General features: G+C 36.0%; 1 protein-coding gene across 4 annotated transcripts in view; it reads left to right on the top strand.

Annotated features, from left to right (window-relative positions):
* Positions 1-25,470, top strand: part of ROBO1 (roundabout guidance receptor 1) — a 697,351-nt gene that overhangs the window by 654,348 nt on the left and 17,533 nt on the right. For 3 of the 4 annotated variants that reach the window (XM_083820574.1, XM_083820573.1, XM_083820576.1), the window contains 8 exons: positions 4,303-4,500; positions 7,893-7,919; positions 10,601-10,643; positions 14,355-14,509; positions 18,375-18,710; positions 21,157-21,264; positions 23,832-23,976; positions 24,288-24,536. In XM_083820574.1, coding sequence (XP_083676700.1) covers positions 4,303-4,500; positions 7,893-7,919; positions 10,601-10,643; positions 14,355-14,509; positions 18,375-18,710; positions 21,157-21,264; positions 23,832-23,976; positions 24,288-24,536 — 1,261 coding nt within the window. The remainder of the gene's footprint in view (positions 1-4,302; positions 4,501-7,892; positions 7,920-10,600; positions 10,644-14,354; positions 14,510-18,374; positions 18,711-21,156; positions 21,265-23,831; positions 23,977-24,287; positions 24,537-25,470) is intronic. The other variant, XM_083820575.1, reaches the window with a different exon arrangement.

The following is a 25,470-nucleotide window of genomic DNA, read 5'->3' as shown; positions in this document are numbered from 1 at the left end:
TCTAGAAAACCATTTTTTTGTTTGTTTGAGAAGTTGGTATTTTACGTAACAAAAGACTACAAGAGCTTTGCTGCTAAGGAAAAAATACATACTTCATAAGAACTCTCTACAGCTCACTATAAATCCTTGTATGTATAATACTGTGCTGTGGAGAAAAAAAAATCATAGTGAGAAATATGATAAAACATTTTTATTGTCACAACATGTGACTTCAGGACATAGATTATAAAAATGCACTGTACAGAAAGGTGAGAATTATCAGATGAAAATGGTTTTTGCCAGTCTCTTGGCTAAGATTTGCATAGTGACATGATGCTACCTATGATAGCTCTGCTGTATAACATATCCTTGTTGGCAGATAAGTCATGAAATTGGAACATACTGCAACATATTTTGTTCAGGGTACCAGCTCTGAAAGGCCCCACAACACCAGTTAATGTGACTCATAAATGCATAATTTGTATGAATACATGCTATGCATTTTTTTATTGAGATGACTGTACAATTATAATTGTTGAGTGCATTTTTCAACTAGGGGATGTCTTAAGTGTACAAAATAGACAAACGTCTCATTGAATCATTTTTCTAATTGTTTTGTTTAGGAGATGTGCTTTGTGAAGTAGCTAAGATGCCTTTAGGGATATTATTCTGTTAGCCTTTCAAGTGCTTCCAGTGTGATAGTTGTATGGTGGGCTTTTTGTTGATATTTTTGTCTTGTGGCCTGCAAAGGACTTGATAAAAAGGGACATTTTTTTTTTCCTCAAGCAAGCACTTCCAAACTAGCTTGGTGCTATCTCCTCACAAACTTTATGCTGTAAAATTAAATTGCAAAAATGTATTTTTTTTTCCAGTTTTGGAAATGTGCATAACTACAAAGCAGCGTATTCTTAACCTGGTAGTATTTTACCAAATTTTCATATTGCAACATGCACATGTATTTGAGGAAACATCAGACATTGTGTTACAGATTCCAGGTGTTTTGCTTGTTTTGAGTTGCCAAAATTAACAATGTCCACAAAATATATATAATCTTCCTATTTCCTGTTTGTACATTTTGTATACTAAATGAGACAGATGTATTGGAAAGTACCATACTATAGGCTGTATACATACAGGACAAAGATCAAGTTGATTGCACACCTGTGAACCTGGAATTTCCTGCCTTTCTAAATCTTTGGCGTTCAAATCTTGATTCTATATTAATCATTTGTGTAACATTTAACACTTTAAACATTGATTTTTACATTATTTACATGAAAGTGTTCCATAGAGAGTTAGAGGTCCCAGTTCTTCTCCACATGAATTGTAACAAGATTTTATTGAAGTTTAAAACGTGGAGCTTCAGCACAGTCAGATCAGGTTCTTATCTCAGGGTAGAAGACAAGGGGATGAGTCAGTGTGATAATATGCTGGTTTCAGGGAGTTGTGGGATCAGCCTGCTCCAACAACTCCGAGGCATTTTCAAGTACGTTATAAGCTGTGGCTGCTGCTCTGGCAGTAAGATGCACTTTGCCTTACAATGTTTATGTTCACTTATTATTTTGGCATGTTTCCCTGAGGAGTGCAAGCAGGAACAGGAATGTTGATTAAGAACCATTTATATCTCAGGCAAAGCTTCCAGAAGGTTCCTGGGATGAAGAAACGGTACTTTTTTCGTTCAAGAGCTTTTTTCCTGACTGATCTCATGGAACTGTTACAAACAGTGAAGATGCGCTTCTCAAAGAAAGGCTTCCTACACATTGTATATGGAATTTTTCAGTAATGAGGGGTTAACTAGATTTGCTCCCCTTGCTATATATCTAGCTTGCTTTCTATCTTTAGAACATAAGAAGAGAAGGACATGGGTCAAATGTGACCTTTTGGAAGCCCTTCCAAGTTCTTTTTTGTCGTTCTGTTTATATGAATATACATGTACACATACTCATTTTTCTTGTCACCATATATGTAAATATATACCAGTTAATTTAATATAACGACTCCACCTATGTAATGTGACAATCCACCTATATACAGTGTAGCATAAGCCTCTTAAAAGCAAATAACATTATTATGCAGTTATTATGCTTGTACTAGCTAACAAAATAATACCAGGAGTTGAATCTTAATTACAAATTAGAACAATAGGTGTACAAAGAGATCCTTTGGTATTTTGTGTATATAAAAGTACTGTCCTTCTTTATGGTTGTATTACTGACATGTTTTAAAAACATTCTCATTTGGCTTTTAAATTTGCATTTTTTTAATTATTTTTTTAAAATATATATTTTTTAAAGGATTAGAGAAAAGCATTTATCAGTCTTCTAGATCTATTCAGGACCATGGATTGTCTGGAAATCTTTTTTCTATTCCATTAAGAAATGTCAGGTAGTATATCTGTTTAAAAATATAGAAACAGCAGAGTTACTCATTTTGAAAACAGACTGATGATGCAAGATTTCATATCTTAATATGACTTCAGCTGCAAAGAGACAAAAGATGAGAAACAAAGTGACAGTTTTAATTCATTAGTCACAGTATACTTTATACGTTTAAGCCCATGTGGCCACTTGTGTGGAACTTCACTTGGCTGTCTCCATAAAATCTGAAGCAACCCATCTTAACCTTGCACAAATAGGCATGAAATCTATAAACCCAGCAGACACAAAGAGTGTATTAGTAAGAAAAGAATGAGTCTGCCTGCTGAACTTTCAGGCTAGGCAGTGCAATTAGGATCACAGAAGATACAGGGACCTGAAATATGAAATAAATTTTCCAATAAGGTAATGGTCAAAGGCAGCAGTGATTCCTTGGCCAAGTAGGTATGTCAGAAAAACTGAAATCTCAAATTCTTCACTGAAAAAAAAAAGTTATTAATTTAACCATTTCCCATTCATCCTTTTCCAGAGGAGGTTTGGTTTTTGTATGGTTTATTGTTATTTTGTACCCTTTTTGTATTGCTCTTTTATTTTTTTTAAGGTTTATTTCAGCAAGATACAAGATGTATCTCAATAAAATAAACTATTCACTGGTTAGTCCTTTGGGAAAAGGTGTTGTTTTTTAAGTGAATGGGTGTTAATTTCATTCATAGTTTATATTAATAGTATTAATAACAGCACCTTTCACCTTAAAACACTAATCTCTTTCAGAATATGATGTCACTACCCATAGTATTTAAAAAAACAAAACAAAAAAAAATGGGATTTACACAAGGATAAAAATGGGTATTTCAAAGACTAAGCTGTGGAATGTGTAAAGGAATATCCGCTCTGAGTAAAGGTTTCAAATTCTTGCCCTCACTCTGTGCAGTAATGAAATTTCCAGTAACCACTCACTGTAGTGGTAAAAAATCAGGAAGACAGTATTTTGTCTTTGAGTTGCTTCATTTCAGTTAGAAAGCATTGTTCATTAACTGAATATTTTTATTACCTTTCCTAGAAGGTTTTTGCAAAAGTACAGTACAGAAGGAGAACAAAAGACTGATTATTGTTGGTGCTTTCTCTATAGGAGAAAAAAAAAGTTTAAAATGTGTAGAAAAATACCCAGTCTTCATTTTAATTTAGTATTTTTAAGGATAAACAGCATTTGAAGAGAGCTGCGTGTCCAATAATAATGAGACTGTTTGACTATTTTTTACCAATTTAGAGCTCCTTTTTAGTCATTCTTGAGCTTAGTCATCCATGTCAAGTGGGCAGAATTGGTTATTTTGTACTTTTACTTCTTTACGTACTCTTAAATATTTAGTCTTTTATTAACTGAGATCAAAATGGGAGACTGCAAAGAGTATGTGCGACTGTAATACGATATTTAAGTCATCTGTCAGGAACTGCTAAATTAAAATGTATCACTCAACATCAACCTCACATGAATGAACTTTGAATTTGTAATTGTTCTATGATTTTCAGTTATGAGAATGTACATATGTGTATCTGAGTTCTGCACGTTCACAGAGCCCTAAGAACACATGAAGCATGTTTCATACATGTGGTTTTGTCTACTTTCTGTTTTTTGCTGACTTTCTGAATGATTATCCCAAACTGATGTTGCTTTGTTAAAATTAAAAAAAAAAAAAAAAAAATCTAGTGGTCTGATTTTGGCAGTCACTACAAACGAAACCCAGTAGATTTGGAGATACCTGTCTTGTAAGAAAATTGAACTATTTGTACCTAGACCTATAAAAAGAGATTTTCAAAAGCAATCTTAAGCATATTGCCTTGAAGAACAGCACTACAGTTCTGTTGGTTCTTTTCATGCTGCCTTTTACAGTTGCTCATCCAGATTAACTGGAGATTTGGGATGTCTTTTTTTTTTTTTTTTTTCCTCCAGATTCTCATGGAAACCCTGTGTCTTCAGAAGATCAAGTCAGTTTAGCCCAGCAGATTTCTGATGTAGTAAAACAGCCTGCCTTTATTGCTGGAATTGGTGCAGCCTGTTGGATTATTCTCATGGTCTTCAGCATCTGGTTATATCGCCACAGGAAGAAGCGAAATGGACTCACTAGTACTTACGCTGGTATCAGAAAAGGTGCCATATTCTGTTTCAGTCACCTAACTGTTGAATACCTCTTTACTGGCTATTTACTGTATCATCAGTTTCTTGCTCTTTTAAGATTTGATGCAGGAATTATCAAATTGTTTCAATACTTTCAGAAAGTTTGGATCAGCAGCTGATGTTGAAAGCGCTGTTATTTACATAGTGTGTTAACCTGGCCTTAAAGTATGAGTGTTTAGCAAAATACCTAGATTGGCTTTTCATAAAAATACTCATACAATTGAGGAATGTACAAGATGGATTTAAGTCTGGGAGCTTCCAATATGCTCTTACTGCCTGACACGTATACCATCTGGAAAGGAAGCAACTGGATGGTTGTTCGTTGTCCCTCTCATTCAGTCTTTTGCTTACTGCTAAGAATACTAACAGTGGTGTCAATTACAGTGATGCTTTGGGTGCGTGTTCTTGAATTTTGTTATATTCGTGGGGAATGTGGTGAAGGAGCTGTTTGTAAAAGCACAACCGTCAGTAATACTTCCCAAAACCCTTTCATAAATGCTGTTGTGAGGCCCTTCTCTGGGACTGAATTCTGGGGCTATCAAATCTTGCATCTGCATTCAGTTACAATGACAGCAGTGGGACTAGTTTTAAAGCATTCTTTATTTTTGTGTTATCGATACCTTTTATATCAGATTGTCAGTGGACAAGCAGTGCTTTACACTATACTCTGTGACAAACAAAACTAGAATCTCTGCTTGGAAGATCTTCTAGAATAAAAATGTGATTTCTCCTGATACATAATCTTTTGATTAAGTCCTGAAGTTAAAGCTGAATTCAATAAGCTGCACTTCATTACATCTCAAAGCAATACCTTGTAGGCACTCATGGAGTGAAAACCATAAATTCTGGAATGAATCAGAAAATGGAAGATCCTGCTTTTAAAGAGAGATTTTGTTTTGATATTTGACAATCAAGAGATAGACCTAAGCTTAAAAGGTGCACCTTATGCTGAAAGGTGTCATGATGAAACTGCATTCTTTAGTCACTTCAAGACTGAATGTGTGATGGGTGAGACAGATATATTTGTGGCAAATATACCACAAAGGTTTTTAAACAGTAGTAGTGTGTTGGTGTGAAAAAGAAGCAGTGTCAAAAATAGTAACTGAGTGAATGGAAACCTGGAAATTGTTTTGGAGTACTGCAGGGTTCAGTTGTCTTACGTGCTATTAAAGTATCAAAGCTCTAGGTAGACTCTAGCTCTATAGCTCTAGACTCTTAGTGGAGCTATAACCACAGAGATCAAGGACAAATATCACATTCAATTTCGTTCTTCTAGGATTTCTTAGATAAGACAAACCTTGACATACTGCTGTATCGGACTGCTCTGTTTTGTTTTACTAATAGCATGCTGCCATACTGCCTTTCTACAGTTCTATCAAACTAACATCGCTATGCTTTCAAGCAGTACATATGATTAAGCAAAAGGCATACAATTTGTCCTTAAAAATGGTTACTTCAATGACATCCACCATTGTTCAAAACAGCTGTGTTTTTCAATATCTGTACAAAATATCTTTTGTGTAATTTGGTGTGGATTTTTATAAAAATATACAGAAAAGTAGGGTATGCATCTCCATTATCAAGTATTCCTCAAGGGGGGGGAAAAAAAGCTATTCTTAATGAAATACAAATTGCAAAGTAGCTTGCCACTCTGCAGTGCATCAAGTCGTCATTTCAAGTGCAAACTTTCTTCAGTCTTGCATTTATTGACTTATTTTTATGTTTAGCTTCAGGCCTCACATCTGTTAAAATACTTCACTGCTCCCACACACACATTGTAATAGTACTCTTACACACTCAGAAGAGTTTATTAATAGAAGCTCTGAGAATTAAGTTGTTCCTTTGTGTGATAGCTGTAAAGATTTCATTTAGGTGAACCTCTGTTCTTTTGTTCCTCAATTCTTTAAAAACTAAACTAGTATTAGTACTTAGCTCACTGGCGAGTAATTAGTCAGTATTTTAAGATTTTTTTTCATGTCCTCGTGATTGCAAATTAATTTTGAGATGCTTGATTCTCTTTTGAATAGCTCTGGTTTAAGTGCACTTTCTATTTTAATGAAAGCTTGTTACTAGGGTTCTGTATTTTTGAATGTAGCTAAATTAAATTTGACTGTGTGAAAAGGCCTAGCTCAAAGAAAATACAATGGAATTCCAACAATAAAGAGCTGTACTATAAATGAAGCTTGAAATGGGCAAAATGATCAGAGCATTTTTGCTTTTTGTCATATTCCTGGAAATAAACTAGCTTGGAAAGAGTAGGGGGGAAACTACAGCATTTTCTAAATTGTAACAACAAGGCACTCTAGAGCCCCCACCCCAAAACCTTGGAATTATTGCAAAAATTGTAGTAATGGTTGTTTTCTTAGCCAGAACATTTTCTTTCTGTGACAGGTTTGCCAGTCCATCTGAGGGTTTCTTTTAGTGAATATTTTATTTATTCTCTTAGGTTTTTTTTGCTTTCATTAGAGGAAAAAGGGCAATATTAACCTTTTTCTGCCCAACAGTGGTAGAAAAACTATACTGTCTTCTCGACAGGAGGGGGAGCATGTGCTAATAGGAAGAGCAGATGCTAGCACTCTGTATTAGGATTACGGGCCCTATTGATCCAAAGAGGATTTATAGTGGCTACAAGAATGAAGATTGTCAAGCAATGTCGTTGTTCCTTTGTTAACCTTTCCTTCTTAAAGCCATGGATTGAAAGGTAGAAAGGTGTTACATCTAGTGATATCTTTTACCTCTTTTTTTTTTATAATTATTTAAGGAAGATCATATCTGTTTAGAAGTCTCGTCTCTGAAAACAAAAATGAGTTGCTGCAGTAGGTTTTAGTGCCTTTTTTTACAGTGAGAGTTGGTACCCTTCTTAAATCAGATACAGTAAAATAGCAGTTGTCTTTGTTACTTTATATGATTATTATTTTCTTACTGAATACTTAGTGTGCCTGTTAATTCAGCATAATGAGCACTTACTGAGTGAGCTGAAGATAAGATTCAATAGGACCTTGATAAGGCATTGTTAAGGAATTTGTCATTCTGCGTTCTAAAATGATTAACAGTGTAGGGTTTTTGTTTGTACTAGGATTTTCAGAAAACCTTAAGATATCAAATTAAGGAATACTGAAAGGTTAAACTAGTTGTTCCCCTCAGGAGCATAGTCAAGTATCAAACTTTTTTTCAGAGTGGTGTCTGTGGAGACGAGCTTCTTTCTGAATCACAAATTTATTTCTATATTAATGTGACTGAACTACTGGGTTAGTTATTTGCATTTGTTTTATGTTCAGCTGTCTGCTAGATTTATACTAATGTGGTATGTTTCCCTTTCTCTCTTCAGCTTAATAACCAGTTTGTATTTTGTTTTGATTTTTCAGTCCCGTCTTTTACCTTCACACCAACAGGTATATATTTGCACTTTTCCCCCCTTCTTTGTTACTTTAGCATGCGTTCATGGTACTGTTTCTCTTTTTCTGACATAACCAGCCCATCTGTTTGGAAGTGTTTAAAACAATTTCGTTAATGACGGGTATCATTATTTTTTTCTCTAAGTAGAGTATACTTGCTTTGTAGCTGAGACTTTTTTTCCATTTGTGTGTACCATTTTGTCATGTGATGCAAGCATACCATTTTGTAGCACGCTCCTATCAGTTCAACCTGGGCTCTCTTCTTGTATTACACTCAATCTTGCATTACACTCAATCTTGCATTACACTGCATCTAGTGATTCAAAGGCACTTCTGATGAAGGAGGAATGACTTAGCAGAGCCCAGATGCTGACTTGTAAGGGATCCGATGGGAATACAGTTGGTGAAACATTTGCTTGTTGTCTTCCCTCTGAAACTGCATTAAACCAGTGTCCTAAGAGTTGCCTGCTTTGGCAGATACAGGAAATCAAAGTGTGCTATCAGATTTCTTTGCTTGCTGCCTTAAACTGTATTTGTGCTATGAAACTCTTAAGCAGTCAACTTGTTCTACATAAAGCTGCATTTCAAATTCAGGGTGGGTTTAAAATCAACTTCTTTTTCTTTTTGCTTGGAAATGTACGAAATATTTCCATGACACATGCCAAGCCATAGCCCACCAAAACTTTCAGTGAGAGCCTTTCTGTTCTGTAGACTGGACCTTCAGTCGGTCCCACAGTCTGAGAGTTTAGCAGCTTTTCCTCAACAGTGAATACTATCCAACACATTCACTATCCACCATTGTACTGCATATATATATATAAGACAGGTCATATCTTCCTCCTCTGTTCTAAATCCCTTATTGTCATTGGAGGTCTATGAGACTTTCAGGTCATGTAATACCCAGGCAGGGTAAAAGCCACCTAACTCTTCCTCTGCACAAAATCAGCTCAAAATACTTAGCTCAAAATAATAGCTCAAAATCACCATACTAATTTGGCCTGTGGACAGCAGCTGTATTACATCCTTCCAGGTGTGACTGCAGCTGAAACAATCTCATGTGTATCTGCATTGATCCATGCAGACCTAGTGGTAATGGGTTAGATTCTTATCCACATGCTTTTAATCACACTGAATTGTATCTTGTTTCAAAAGTCATCGTATTATGTTCAGTGGAGTTGCTTACTGTTCAGCATGTGTCAGAGTGGCCCTTAATGTTTCTGAAGTCCTTTGAGATCCACAGTAGAGACTAATGCAAATTATTATTTTGCTGTTACTTTAATTGGCTTAACAGAGAGCTTCTACTGCAATCACAATTGTAGCATGCTACTGAAATTCTGCAGAGGTTGGTAGGTTAGCTAATATACATTTTCTCAGTTGGATTCTTAACATTAAAGGAAAATATCACAGCTCCATAAGATATGTCAGAGCTGCAAAATAAATAGCACTGAGATTTTTAAAGAAGAAATTGGAAAAACATGAAGTATGTGAAATGTTTAAAGGAAAAAAAAATCCTTTTTCAATCCACAATCCCAGTTGTGAGTTCCACTGACTTTAAATGGTACCAGACCCTCTTCTTCAGCATTACCTACAGTAAAAGACTTTTACCTGTAGCAAGGAATTCTACATTTTAATCCTGTTATTGTAATCACTGCCAGCATTTATCTCTCTCTTGCAGACTCCCAGTTTGGAGTTCTTCTAAAGAGCAGAATTTGACTGCTTCACCCCCCCCCAAGATATTTCTAGATGAAAAGTGTAGAAGCCATAAGCATTTGCAGGGAGGCAGTCTCCTTAACCCTTTGCCTAGCCCAATGCAAACCCAAAAAATATATAGCACTGTTTCTTGTTGGATGTATGCATCCTGTAACATAACTTTTTTTATCCATGATACCTCGTTGTGAAGGATACACAATCCATGCCAACAAATAAAGCATGTGGTCATGCACTTAGTTAATGTGTGATGCTTATGAAATGCTAGCAAAACTGCTCCTACTAATTTAGGAAGTATTCTTTCTGCAAGTCACTTTTTACCAAGATTTATACTTCTAAGGTTTTAGATTTAAAAAACAAGTATCACTATTAAATGCAATTGTAAAGTGTTATAAAATAGAAAGCTTCTGTGGATTTTTAGAGTATGCTTGTTCCATGAGTAAAGTGCAGTAATGTTCAGAAAAAAGCATATGTTTTTGTAGAAGATTCAGCTGTAATGAGCCATTGTTTACATTGGAAGTAAAGTCTGTTTTAAAATTGTGCTACCTCTTTAATCTTACCAAAATAATAAGGTAGAGCAAAGCTCTAACATCTAGTCATTCATGAAAGAAATATATGACCTAAATTCTTCCACAGAGTAACTCCACTGAAGTCAGCAGAGTTATGTTAAGGATAAGTTCACCCTGATGTATGGCTTCCTGCTTTCTTAAGCGATACATGTATTTGTTTGTGTTTTTCTGAACAGAACTGGAATATGAAACTTTGATGAAGCTAAAAGTAGCAGTTATCCAGCATCACTAGTATTACGTATAAACTTACATTTGAAGGAATAACTTTCAGAATGAGACTCATGATTAATGTATAAACACTGCACACTTATTGTCTTTGCTGAAATGAAACAAAGGCAGATTTAATATTGTTATTTAAGGAGTCTTTATGCTTTTTAATTTTTTTTTATTTAACTCTTTCAGTAACCTATCAGAGGGGAGGAGATGCCGTAAGCAGTGGAGGCAGGTAATTATGTGCTTTATTTTTAAAGCTATAAATTATGTGCAACTACATTTAAAGATACTGGGAGTATAATTGTCCTTATAAGTGATGGCAGAACAACAACTTGCAAATATACATTTTAATTTATAATATTAATGCATACACTTTTTCCATATATTTTACTATTTAGAAGGATGTGGTTTGCATTTTTAGGATGACTTCCAAAGAATGGGTCATGGTGTTTTTGAGTTGCTTTGTTAATCTGTAAAAACTGCACCTCAAAAAATAAGCAGCAGAGGGAGCACTTTAACTTCAAAATAAGTATCTGATTTAGCAGCTGATTAAGGGAGTAAAAGTAATTAAGTCGTGGCACTTATGAAGGTTAAGAAATACAGCTGGTTCACAAATGCTACAAAGAAAAAAAACGTTTATGGGAAGAATGTGCTGAAGACACAAAGAGCTTATAAACTGACTTTTTAAGAAAAACTCTTGCTATGAATGCAAAACAGTTAAAGCATAACTTGAAGAGATGGTACACTGAAGGAGAGGGAGACAAGTAGACTTTTAATTTAAAGCCCCTTACTTTGAGAACCAAGTCCATTCAAGACTGAAGGTTTAACTGAAATATGTTTACTGGGTTTACGTTATTAGTGAATGGCAATGGACAAAACAGTAGTTTAAATTTCCCATATAGAGATGGAGATTTCTTCAGGAGGCAAAATAGCAGTTTTAGCAAAAAGGCAGGTAGGAGCATTGTCACTCTATTAGCACACCTCTTTTTCTGTGTGCATGCTCTTTTGTAAGCATTCGAGCTAAAGATTTGGCATGATGTTGGAATAAGCATTACAAGCTCAGAGAGCAGCTGTGTTCAAATTCCTATATCAGTTCCTGTCTCACAAGTGGTATCTTGTCGATTCCTAATAAGCAAAACCTTACGAAAATTTGGTAATGGTGAGGATTAGGCATAAAATTAAACATTCCCAGTATGCTTGAATGCTATGTGGAGTTAATCCAGTGCTGCTACTGTACCTGGCACATTATGAGCAATTGCACATCTCTCTGTCCAGTGCTGTATGCTGCTGTGTTGTCATAGCCATAAAACCATGGAGGAAAACCTCTGGAACAGTTACCATGTGATGTTTGAATGGACAAATCTGTAAATCACTGGGTTGCTGCCTTCACCCCAGGATAGTGAGAAAATGAGAGAGAGCAGAGACAAACCATCTCTTTTCCTGACAAGGTTGTTCAAAAAGATACGCAGTTAACATCCTTTGTGTTCTTTGTGCCACTGTGCTTTCTTGCTTATCCCATAGCACAAGGTAGACAAAGCACAGCCAACATAGACTCAGAGGACAGAAATGAACCCAGGAGTGTCTACATCGTATACAGTCATTTTGGTACTGCTAAAGAAGCAGCGTCTTTTTTTACTGCCCTACTTTTAAGGATCAGTGCCATAATCTAGCAGTGTAATTGATTTAAGGTGCTAACATCTATGCTTCTTTTGTTCATCTGAGTATATGGTATTTACAGAGCATCTGATGCTGTACGGCGTTTAGTAGAATATGAAACATATTTCTGCAATATTAAAAAAATCTTATCTTTACATATGAAAATCTTTACTCTGAATTTCGAACTTAAAGCTTTCACTTCCTTACATTATATTTGCAACGTTTTGGAAAGGTTTAGCTTTTTTTTTTTTTTTTTGCCAAGTGCAGATATGCGAGCATGTTAAAGCATTATTCAAAATGTCACAGTGATCTGTTTCAAAATAATCCCCACTTCCGTGATGCTGAAAAAATGCCCACTTCTGTGGCAATCCCCTTTTCAGCCAGAACTCAAGTAATGGTAATTAGGGTGGATTGACTCCAGCCAGTAGCCGGGCACCCACACAGCTGCTTGCTTGCCCCACCCCACCTCACCAGACTCCACCCCAACCCAGGCCCAGTGCAGCAATTCAAGGGCTCATAGAATTCACCGCGAAGGCTGAAGATCTTTGGAAAAGATCTTCTCCTATATTGCAGCAGGGTATGGAGCTGTAATGCAAACATTTTGTGCTAACGCTTCCACCTAAATGGCCCCAGTATTGTTTACCTCTACTTATATACATCACAACATGTTTCTTACATGATAACTTGTTTGAATGGAAAGTAAATTTTAGAAACAAAGTGCCTTTAACTTTCTATGCAAAAATCCAGAACACAGGCCTTGAAAGTGCCCACATTCTGGAAACTTTGTCTCCTTCAAATGCCTTAAGGTATATTCTCATTGTAAGAGCAGAGCAATAGGAAAAGGAAAGCAAAGTATTTCAAGTCAGCTCTTCACATGATGACGTGACTGTACATTTATTTCAGATTCTAAAAAAAAAAACTTTTCTAATGAATGTGTATTGGCTGGTGTAATAGCCTGGCAGTAAGTCATGCCTCATCACCTCCTATGTTAAATTGTCAGGTGACATATGCAGTGCAGAAATGTATATGCACGTGTATGTATAGACCTTTAAATGTCATTCTAAGACTATGTCTTAGGCCTGCAGCATTGATTGACTATAACCCCCTTAACAAACTGCATGCATTTTGTATTCTCAACTTGCAGATTCAGAGGATTAGTATATTTTATTTTTGAAGAACATCATCTAATATTAGAGACTAGTTTTTGTACTGTTTCCAATGGAAATTTGCTTGTTAAGTCATGTGATGAAAGAGTCTGCATTACTTTTTTTTAATATGACAGTGAATGAAATTTTCTATTTTTTAAAAAGCATCTTTGTTATCAAAAGTTGGTAGAAGATGTCACTTGTGTGGGACTTCATAACATGCTGTTACGCATCATTATTGTAAAAACTAAAGAGGCACCAAAGATTCTACTAATCATTCATCAAAGTGTCTTTCATGCTCCCTAGAAAAATTCAGCATCTTGGAAACCAAGCAATGATGTCTTTTTCTGCTGATGGTGGGAATATGTTATTCCAAATGTAGCCGATATGCAGTATTGATATCTGGATATTTGTAAAGTCATCGAGTATTCCCAGCTACTTTAAAGTTGCTTAGGAGTTGCTGCCGTTCCACCTATATAAAGATTAAGCAAGTATTGTATTCATTAACAAAGATATATCACATACTCAATGTGCTTAGTGGGACCCAAACACTCCCAAGTAACAGAGGTTTCTCTAATCTGCTGTTCCCTTTGATCCACAAGAGTAGTATCTGATGGTGATTAGTACCTGTCTTCATAAATCACCAAGAATTTGTAACTATTCACATGCAAACTTGGGTGTTATTTCTGCGTATCCATCTTCCATGTTTGAACTTTGTGTTTGACTTGCCAATGCCCCCTTTTTTACCTTGTTTTCTTTAAGGAAGACAGAGAAAGAACAAGAAGATAAAATTACCACTCCCTTACCCCCCTCCCCCCCCCCCCCCCCCAAAAAAAAAAGATAACAATAATAATAATTATCAACAAAGTTCTCCAGATAGGTAAAGGTTGCACACAAATATATTATGTGCAGTTCATCAACCTGAACCAGTGCTGTCCTTGGCTGTTCACTTCAGAGTGTCTTATCAAGGAACAGGTTATTTTAGTCTGTTACATAAGAGACTGGAAACCATTCTACAGTTGAATCAAGTTGTATTTTCCAGTGTCCAAGCCCTTTAATATCTAACCTTCTGAGAAGAATATGATTGCAATGTGAAAACGCTTTTGTTTAATTTTTGAAGTGACCAAGTTTTGTTTTTAAAGGCCAGGTCTCCTAAACATCAGTGAACCAGCCACGCAGCCATGGCTAGCAGATACTTGGCCTAACACAGGGAACAACCACAATGACTGCTCCATCAACTGCTGCACCTCTGGCAATGGAAACAGTGATAGCAACCTTACAACATACAGTCGACCAGGTTAGATATGTTTCTGCCTTGCTTAGGAATCTTCTTTACACAGTATATGCTTATAATATCTGAGAACAGGTTTGTTTTTCTTTTTAATTTCCAATATATGTTCAGATTTAATGTAGTTTCATTCCACTATGTCATGATTATGCTTTCTTTCCCTTTTTGGTCCCTTTTGGTCCCTTTTGGTCCCCAGCCAGTTGCAACAAGCTGTGTTGAAAGCTGAAGGAGCCCCTGCAGTGTCCCATGTTACCAAAAGTCGCACTGAACTTGTATGTTATAACATCTGACAAACAGCAGATAACTTTGTTTTTAGGTTGTTTTGCACATCTTTGTTGCTTGGGTGGAGAAGGAAAAGTATTAAAAATGATACCAGTGAGATTTTCTTTCTGTTTTGGGCACAAGGGAAAGCAAGAAATAATACATCACTGAAGTACTTGCAAGATACTCAACCTTGGGATTCCATTCTATACAAAATTGGATAGCTGGTTTTCCATTTAGGGTGTGTGGATAATAAAGTTAACTTCACTATCTGAAAGAAATTGTGAAATGTTAGGTTAAGCAGGAGTTCCCAGGAGCTTGAACAGGATTCAGGGTACTCTTGAAGAAAACCTTGTGTGTGCCATGAGAAGACAATAGGGGAAATCTATCTGGAAGTGCTATTTGTTACACATTTTGTTTTAAATGGACCTGATGCACCTTTTATTTTAACCCAGCTAATGCTACCAGTGAGGAAAGAAAATGTCTTTTCCACATTCCCTACACACTACCAGCTTTTCTAGCTGACTTTTGCTGTTAGCATTTCCCAGCATTTCAGAGAGGGAGCATGATTACCTATAGTGAAATTGCATAAGTGCAAAACAGCATTACCTCCAGTGTAATTAATGTGAAACCAGCCATAACGTGATAGTGGTGATTCATCTCGTGCAGTATCCTGTCTGACAGTGACCAGCACCAGGTGCTTTGGGGTAAGGTGAGAGATTTTAACATTAGAGACATGTGTCTTACTCTGCCTGAGGATATCATATTCACAAATACCTATGTAAAAATATTTCCGATGGAGAGATGACTCAGTGGTGTGCCCTGGCAACCAAGAGGACAAACCACATTTTGAGGTGCTTTAAACACACACAGCCAGCTGGCCAAAAGCTGACTCTCCTGCTGTATTTAGTGTTGGTACAGCCTCACCTTGAATATTGTGCGCAGTTCTGGGCTCAACAAAATAGAAAGGATGTTAAGGTGTTTGAAAGCATCCAGAGGAGGGAAACAAATCTGGTAAAAGGGCTGGAAGATATGTCCTGTGAGGAGAGGCTGAGGACACCTGGTTTGTCTGGTCTGGAGAAGAGGAGGCCAAGAGGTGACCTCACTGCTCCCTGCAGCTTCCCAAGGAGGGGAGGCAGAGAGGGAGGTGCTGGTCTCCGCTTCCTGGGAACCGATGACAGGATGCAAGGGAACGGCACAAAGCTGGGCCTGGGGAGGTTCAGACTGGACACTGCAAAAAAATTCTTTACTCTCACAGTAAACAGGGGTCAAGCACTGGAACAGACATCCTAGCAAGGTGGTTGATGCCCCATGCCTGTCAGTGTTCAGGAGGCATTTGGACAGTGCTGTCAATAATATGCTTTAATTTTTGGTTAGCCCAGAAGTGGTCAGGAGGTTGGACTAGATGTTCTTTGAAGGTCCCTTCCCACTGAACCCTCTCCTCTCCCTCTCCTCTCCCTCTCCTCTCCTCTCAGGTTTAAGTAATGGAAACTTAACAAATCCAGAAGAGGAAGCCTGCACATTTTTGAGGGTTGCAAACTAATACAACGTCTTCTCATGAGGTGCAGCAGACTCTCTCTTGATTTAGCTTTTGTGTTAACCCTTGTTGTGTTGCAAAGGGATTCTTTTCATTGAAGTGCAGCCTGTAAGCTTGAGGTCAGATAAGATGGTCATAGTGCTACAGTAATATATTCCAACTTTACAGAATGGGAACACATTGTTCTAAAGGTAGATACAATAAAAATATCTAGCAGAATAAATCTGTTATAGAGGTGAACCACTTTTCTTTAAGTACTTTGTGTGAGGAGTTGTAATGTGTTTATGTAAAAAATATATTTACTGTGTATATTGTATCTATTATATTGCCCTACACAAAAATTGGATGTAGCTGAAAATGGAAGGAAGTAAAAATATTTATTACAAGTGACTGTGCAAGGATATTATAGCAAAGCATGAAGTATTAGGAATGAAGAATATACTGGATATTTAATTGCCCAATATAATGAATAAAATGCCCTTGGAGAGGAGGAAAGACTAGCGTGGTCTCAGCAGGTGAGAGAAAAATCAGAAATGAAGACATTTAAGAAGTAGAAATCAAGACGATGAAGACTGTGAAGCAATAAATAAATAACACCTCACATAAGAAAGAAAAATATATCAAACAGTAAAATCTTCAAAAATAAAAGCTGAGGGCGTGAAATGTGCATTGAATACGTTGGATGTGACATGTTCTGATATTGTTCCTTAAATCACTTGGTCAGTGATTTTCTTTCTCGAGTAGTATTTTATTCCTCTTTTTTTCAGAAAATATTTCTCCACAAAGATGTATGTATTAGGGAATATTTTTTGAAATTGAATGTCCTCTGTATTTAGAAGTTATTTCACTTAGTATAATGGTCAAATTCTGAATTCTGTACTTACTTTTATGATCTAGTAAATGAATCGTGGCCTCCATAGGTAACGTACTTGAAGTTTTTAATCAAACTCATTAACATAAATGGTACATCTTTTTGAAGAAGAAAAATATATTCCTGGTGATTGTTATGTAATTATCAATGCATTAATCAGGTGGCAAATGAATTCTTGTTTAATGATCATGGTATGCTGGTTTCACTTAACCTTCTAAATCCACAGACTGCATTACTCCATTCAGTGTTCTTCCAGTGGATTAGATAGGGAGAGAAAAATTTTGTAATGGAACTACTGTCACATAGGAGATAGGGAAGCCGGAAAGACAGGCCCATGGGTTCACACAGTAGTGGCCTGAACATCAGTATGCATCTAATTAATGTATGACTGTAACAAGTACTGATCTAATGATACAATATCTATTAGAAAAATGAATTCATGCTATCTATGCTGTCAATATTTTGCACACAGGACAATGGTATTACTATGATATTACCTTGCCATATCCAAAGCGACTAATAATTAGCAAAAATTCCAAATTGTTTTCCTGTCTTTTGTTTCAATCTGAAATACAAAATTGTACAAAGAAACAATGATCAAATAAAGTTTTTTCTGCTGGGTAATGAGTTACCTTTTGCATTGTACTGTTTCTTTTTAATTAATTCTGTTAACGTTTAATCATTCCTCAATCTGTTTTATAAAAATCTGTTGTATTGTGTTTCTTACGCCAATTACAAAAATCTAAATGATGTTCATTCTATATTGACGTGAAATGACTGTCTTGTTTAGTTATTGCCACTATAGGGTTTTGGTTGATTTTTTCTTTAAATGAAATTATCTTAATCACAGTTACTGGGTACTTATACTGCTTAGAGAACAATATCTAAAAATGTAAATGTTTATATGGCAAACGTAGAAAAAGAAAAAAAGAAAAAAAAAGGTAAGTCATAGTAGATACAATTCAGTAGATCTGAATTTACAGTGAAGCAAAACAGAGAACACTACTTTTGATCTAGAGACTTAAGACTATAGACAGTAACTTATAAGGTAAAAGATATTCCATAAACTAGTTAATTACAATATCTCAGTTTCATGGATGTGAGACATGTAGTTATGCACTAAAAAAAATGTTAAGGGAATTTCATTGAAAGTATAGCGTAAGCGAACAGAATGACCTTTTCTTTTTTCTTTCCTCTGTGGTTAGCCGATTGTATAGCAAATTACAACAATCAGCTGGACAACAAGCAAACAAACCTGATGTTGCCTGAGTCAACTGTATATGGTGATGTGGACCTAAGCAACAAAATCAATGAGATGAAAACCTTCAATAGTCCAAATCTAAAGGATGGAAGATTTGTCAGCCAACCTGGGCAGCCCACTCCATATGCCACCACTCAACTCATCCAGTCAAATATCAGCAATAATGTTAACAATGGCAGCGGGGATATGAATGAGAAACACTGGAAACCCTCTGTTCAGCAAAAGCAAGAGGTTGCACCCATACAGTACAACATTATGGAGCAAAACAAATTAAACAAAGGTGAAGAGCTTTTAGCTTGTTTCTCCTCTTTAGGCATCAGAGGAGTTTTGACCTTCTGGTGCTGGGAGTGTAAAGTTATCAGGTTCAGCAATTATAGACTTCTGTGGTGCTTTTAGACTTCTTCCTCTTTAGGTTTAGCAATTCAATGCTAACAGTGTCAAAAAGTTAATTAGCACCACAATAACCTTCAGATACTGAATTTATTATAACAAATAACAAATTGTGTCTTTAGAAAAATATATATAAAATATACTTCCTATTGATTTGAGATTAATTTATATTTAATACTAGTTAAGGGATTGCTTAAGACAGAGGCTAGATATTTTATTCATAAACCAGATGCATGGTAGTTACATTATACTCTACCTTAAATTTTAAATAGGTCAACCCACTCTTCACAGTCGTGGATGGAGACTAATTAAATCTACATGTTCATGTAAACGAATGAAATTTTGCATATCAAACTCTGTAAAATTGTGTTGTGTTGTACACTGGGGACAGAAATGGAGCTATTCAATTCATTTTAGACTTGTTCCTAGCAAGCCTTCAATTCACATATTCAGAGGCAATGCTACTGCACACAATTTTGGAAACTAAATTCCTTTGTTACCCTGACTGAAGTCTGTGGATCCAGAAGCTATAAATAAATTGATTTCAGTGTTAACGTGAAACATCAGAATCTACTTTTGTGGCCTTGAGGGCATGTTTCTTTAATATAATGTGTGGGAGTTTGAAGAAATAGGTATGTGATTTCTTGCTAGTCCTGCAGGCTACCATGCAACCTCTTTTAATAACCTGATTTGCAAAACAGTATCCCTAGGAACTGGACCCATTCTAACTTTGAACTTTTTGCATGGATTGTTATAACTCCAGCGGTTGTATAGTGATAAGTGATCCAGTAAAAAGATACATTTTATTACAGGAATGTTGATTTCACTGCTGGACCTATCTACTTACAGAGGAGTTCAAAGGGCAATATAAAATGTGATACCTTCACTTGCCATAAACATGTCAAAAGAAAACTCAGTTTTTGTGGCTCCTTACTAGAGGGTGAAAGCTGTGGTTTTTGTAATTAAGTTTTCTTTCATGAACTGTGTATTACATATCTGTTTTGGAATTAAAACATGTTTTGTTTTTATGCCCTGGAAGATACTGCATCTTTCAAACTGTGTATATTACAGCTGCATATTTTCTAGCATATTATAGTGTGGAAAGGCCCCCTTAAAGCATTGTCTGCTGACAGTCATATATACATATTTCAGAGTGTTGATTTACTGTTTATCCTCTGTGTAAACATATGCGGTATGTAGGGCTTCAGCGTGGTCTGTGGAATTCAACTAGGCTGAGAAACTATTACAGAATACGCTCTGGTGTGGAATTTATCATTTTGCTCTTTTTCCCATGCTTACATTATCACAGACATTTCTGCAGCAGATGGGGACTGGATTCTTAGGGTTTTTTTTGTTTTTTTTTTTGCCGTTTTATGAGTCAATATTCTGATCTTGGTTTTCTCATTTCCTAAGTCAAAATCATCTTGCTGACAATTATACCTATAGCTTTTGTGATGGGAAATAACCATTTTGATGAGTTAAATGCAGTGCTTCGTTGTCACTACTTTATGTCCAATGGTTCTGTTTATGACACAGTTCTATTTGCTATATGAAGAGTAACTCGTCTCCTTTCTGTTCTCTGGAAATTATAAAACTTTTTGGCATGAATGTACTGTTTTGTCAGATGAGCATTTTACTTCTGAAAAAGTTTTACAGATCTGGTTGCCAAATATAGATTTGAAAGTAACACATGCATCAAGTGCTTTGGAAGTGGAGAAAGAAATTACTGTAACAGCCATTAGCAAAAAGGGCCCTGTGTCTTGCTAGGACCTGCATGACCCAATGTAAACAGAAATCTTGTTGGAGACAGTAGATATTGAATGAAGACCTCCTCTGCTGTAATCCGAAATCAAGGGAGCTGCATTGTTGCTCCAGCAGGTCATTCAGCCCATGTAATTCAGGGCTGACTCCTCTATGGGTTTGTCACCTTTGAAACACAAAAAGTAGCTACCACAGTCCACTGGCTGTCCTGCTTGCGTAAATTAAACAGAGACCATAGAAAATCAATCAAGATTACAGTCTATTCATATGCAAAATGCCCACATAGATCATATATATCTGCTGAGACTGAATCGTTGCGGAGGCATTGCAACAACCCTGTGCATAGGATTTTATTTTACTTCATTTTTGCTGTGGAGCCACTCCTGTGATTTTCCTTAAACTTGCAGAGACGAGATAAAAATAAAATGTGATTATAGGATGATTTTCCTTTTAAAAAAATCAATTTGTTTTTTTTCCTCACTGTTTTCAGGAGGTCTGCTTTGTGTTATAAAGCAGATACATAAAAGTAGATCTTTTTCTAAAGGGTGGCATTAACTATACTATTAAACTTACAGATTACCGGGTAAATGACAACATTGCTCCAACAATTCCATACAACCAGTCATATGACCAGAATACAGGTGGATCCTACAACAGCTCGGATAGAGGCAGTAGTACATCTGGTGAGTATCTAAAATGTTTACCAAACCTTATGTTTTTCTGGTGCTTTGACACTCTAGCCATAGTTAGCACTAGTTACTGAACTTACAGAAGGGATGAAGGGGAGGGAACCGCTGAAAATAATGTAGCACGAAGATGCAAAACTGTAAAAACTGACTCAATAGATGCCTGTATTTCTTTTACATCCTCATGATTACTTAGTGCCATCTAAATGTCAATTAATGATTATGGTCTCCAGATAGACAAGTCATGGAAACATGTAAATTCCTTTTCAGCTGTCACCAAAGGGGAGGAGAGGGGGGAACGAGGATTTTGTGCGTTAACTTCCTTGTATTTTACTGACTCCTTTTCCATTTGTTATGTCTATGCACCCAACAGAACCTTATGCATTGGGAGGCTCAAGATACCAGAAGATTTGAGTTATACCCAATAGAATGGTTTAATAATTTTTTTCATTTTTTTAAACTAATCCCATGCATTTTATTGGGTAAACGAGCATTTACATACCCATTCTATTTTTACAGGTTTCAATTGCTGTATGTCAAAACTACTCTTGTTCATCATTCAAATGTAGGCTAGATAATTCAAGTTAAGTTTGGTTTGTCATAGGCATCTCCTATGCAAAATATCTAAAAGACCTTTCTAACAATCTTGAAATGAGACTTAACTTTTTGTGCTAGAAATCGCTGACCAGGGCACTGAAATTATACTCTGTGCTTTGGAACCATAGAACATGGTTTAATTGCTTCTTGTATTAGCATAAGCTGTTAACTTCCAGCTTTGATTTTTGGTAGAAGTGTGAGAGATGTTCAGAGATAAATCAAACCATGGATAGGCTTGGTCTGGGGCTTTACTTTAAGTCTTATTCTTAGCCGATGCTTATCTACATTGACCTTCTAAAGACTAGGGCTTTTCTTTTCATTTTCTGTTCTGCTGTCCCCTTTGGTACCCTAGCTGCCTTAATCCTAACCTGCATTACGTCTTAACCTATTATGACTGAGGCACAGCAGAGGTGTTAATGTGTAAATGAGTCTGCTGTGCCTGTGGGTGACCTGAATTCTCACTGGCTGGGGTGAGATAAACACGGCTTCTGATTCTCCCAGCTGTTCAGGGTGTTCTTGTGGGAGCCAGCCTTTTGCCTGTTCCCAGGTCTACAACATGAGACTGTGGTGCTGAGCCTTTGCTCAGTGGCATTAATATCTGAAATTCAGCATGAAACATCTCAGGGGTATGAGATTTTGCCTATGCAAATTAAAAATGAGAAGGTGGTATTCACCATGCTGACACCTATTATGGCTATTCATAACACTAACAATTTGTAGTCCTATCCCAAGGACTCCAGCAGGAATGAAGCACGGTGACCAGAGTAATAAATTAATTGTGCTGAACTTAGCGTATATCATGGTGCATAGGGAAGAGAATGCAGATGATGGTCGCCTTGGGATAGTTAGGGTCTTGTGTGACATACTGAGATACCAGAAAAATGATTGTGCATAACTAAAACACGTTGATATCTGTCAGCTAATGTGGGACAATAATAAGCAGAACTACTATATATAAGAAAGGAAAATCCGAGGCAGCAGAAATGAGAAAAACAAGCTTCCTAAATTTCACTGCAACGTATTTAATCATGTGTCTAGGCTTAACTATGATAGTATAAAACCCTGTCTCAGTTGAAGTGAGAAATACAAAATATTCTAAAATATGCTTAAAAATATGGGTACTTTATCTGCAGTTAGTGAAGTAACAGTTACAAAGGATAAAAACGTATACAAAGGAACAATGGTAGAGTCAGTTTATGTCCAAAGTTAAAAATCAAGACCACCTGAATAATTGTCCCTATTCAAAGTTACTCAAATTTTTAAAGCTGCAATGTTCTATTATAAGCTATAATTTCTCCATAATAGTAGCTGAAAACATTTGAGCTGTACTTCATCGATCTTTTCTTCTCCTTTTTTTTTTTTTTTGGTTATTTTAGTTCTGCCAGCAATTATTTTCAACTGCACCTGCCATTTAAACTAAAACTAGTAATTTCATTGTGCCTAAAACGTTTCAGTGGACAAGTACAAATTACATATATTCAGTGACAGTGGAACTTTAATAGATCATATCTGTATCATATTATATATTAGGTTCCAGCAATTAAATAATATAAAGGCACTTTGGAAAATATGTCTACAGCTCATTTGTTTTAGATGATAATCTATAATGTAATTAATAGAAGTAGGAAGCTCACTCTTAATGACACTGATTGTAAAATTCATTTAAGTTTTTATTACATTTTGACTATTTGCAATTCAAGTTTTGTGTTCTGTATAGTTTTTACATTCTATGTAAATTTTCCAGTAAAATTCAACTACTTATAAAAGGGGAGTAATTCTACAAAGAAGCTACAATTATAAAGTGGTGTAAAAAGGAAGAATGCCAGCTTATTCCAACAAATCACAACTGTAAATTCCTACAGAATTCAAGAGAATATGGAAGGCACTATGGCTATTTTGTTTTTCAAAGCATAATGGTGAGGAGATATTTAAAAGAATTACAAATATGTACTGTTTATAATTCACAGGGAGTCAAGGGCACAAGAAGGGTGCTCGGACTCCAAAGGCTCCCAAGCAAGCTGGCATGAACTGGGCAGATCTTCTTCCACCTCCTCCAGCACATCCACCTCCCCACAGCAATAGTGAAGATTACAGTCTTTCAGTGGATGAAAGGTAAGAAAGATAAAAACATTATCAATTTCTTACTTTAATTGCTTGTTAATTGAACAGTAATCTGCCCTACAAGCTGGCATTGAGACTTCAGTACAGTTCTAGTGCTCAACAACTAGCAGTAGAGTAGCTATTTAAAGAGAATACTTAATGACAGTGATGTACATCTAGTTATTACATCCTTACTAAGCTGTTTTCAAGAGCACATATAACAATGATATTTTTTTTTTTCTGGGCTATTTATGTATGTATCAGATATGCAATTACACAGTGAAAAAATAAGTCCTTACTTTCTTTAAAAAAAATAATTTTAGCTATGACCAAGAAATTCCTTGTCCAGTCCCACCTGCGAGGATGTATCTGCAGCAGGATGAGCTAGAGGAAGAGGAAGATGAGCGAGGTCCTACTCCACCTGTTCGAGGAGCTGCTTCCTCTCCAGCCGCTGTCTCCTATAGCCATCAGTCAACTGCCACTCTCACTCCCTCTCCCCAGGAAGAACTCCAGCCCATGTTACAGGACTGTCAGGAGGATCTGGGACACATACAACACCAGCCTGACCGGAGGTGTGTCAATGCAAATGTAGTGAGAGAGATGTGACAAAAGTCATCCTGTCCCCACTGAAAATTCCTCTTGAATTCAGTGAGGTCAAGGTTTTCCCCATGATATTTATTCTGTTAATATTTAACTTCCAATCCAGAACATTAGAGGTATTTGTAACCTTAGAAATACATAATTAAGTTGTTTTATTATTATACCATGGAAAGAAATGCAGTATATCACTTTATGGTACATACAATGCTGACACAAGTTAAATTCACAGTCATCAGGATATTAAAGTGGTATCGTTAACACAGCTTACCATATAATTACAGTTCCATTGTTTTCAATAGATTTACTGCATTATTACCATAAAATAGCATGCATTATTTCACAGTAACTGTGCAATTAACTTGTCACCCATATGTATGAATATATATAAATATATAATTTATATAACCTATAGATTTTCCTCCTCTCATAAATTCTAATACAGTAAATTACTGCTCGAAAAAAATTCTTAACATTTCCACCTACTCTAATTTAAAGGAATGACCAACATTAATAAAGATAGATATTTGTTACAGGGAAATTTTTTTCTTCTCAGAGTTGCTTTTAATACAAACTATTTTGCATATATACTCTCACAGCTTCTGTTCCACTGAATTATGAATAAGGCTTTTTATGTGTATGCTTACTTGCCTTGCTTTTTGGTAATAAAATACAGCTTTTGCATCCAAAATTATATTCCCTTTTATTTTTTTTTTTTATTTTATCCGGTGGTTTGCACACATTGTTTATTATCATAACTACACCAACTTACCTGTAATATTCCAGTCATATTTTCTGTTTTTAGAAAACTGCAGGCTTATTGTGATGAAATAAATTTGATCTTCCTGAGCAGAAGAACTTTTTCTGTAACTTTTGATTTTACTAGCTTACGGGACATTTGCAGATGTA

Source organism: Anser anser (genome assembly GCF_964211835.1).
Source record: "Anser anser genome assembly, chromosome: 1".
NCBI classification, from domain to species: Eukaryota; Metazoa; Chordata; class Aves; order Anseriformes; family Anatidae; genus Anser; species Anser anser.
The sequence above is the reverse complement of the archived record's forward strand: the minus strand, read 5'-3'. Positions and strand labels throughout refer to the sequence as shown.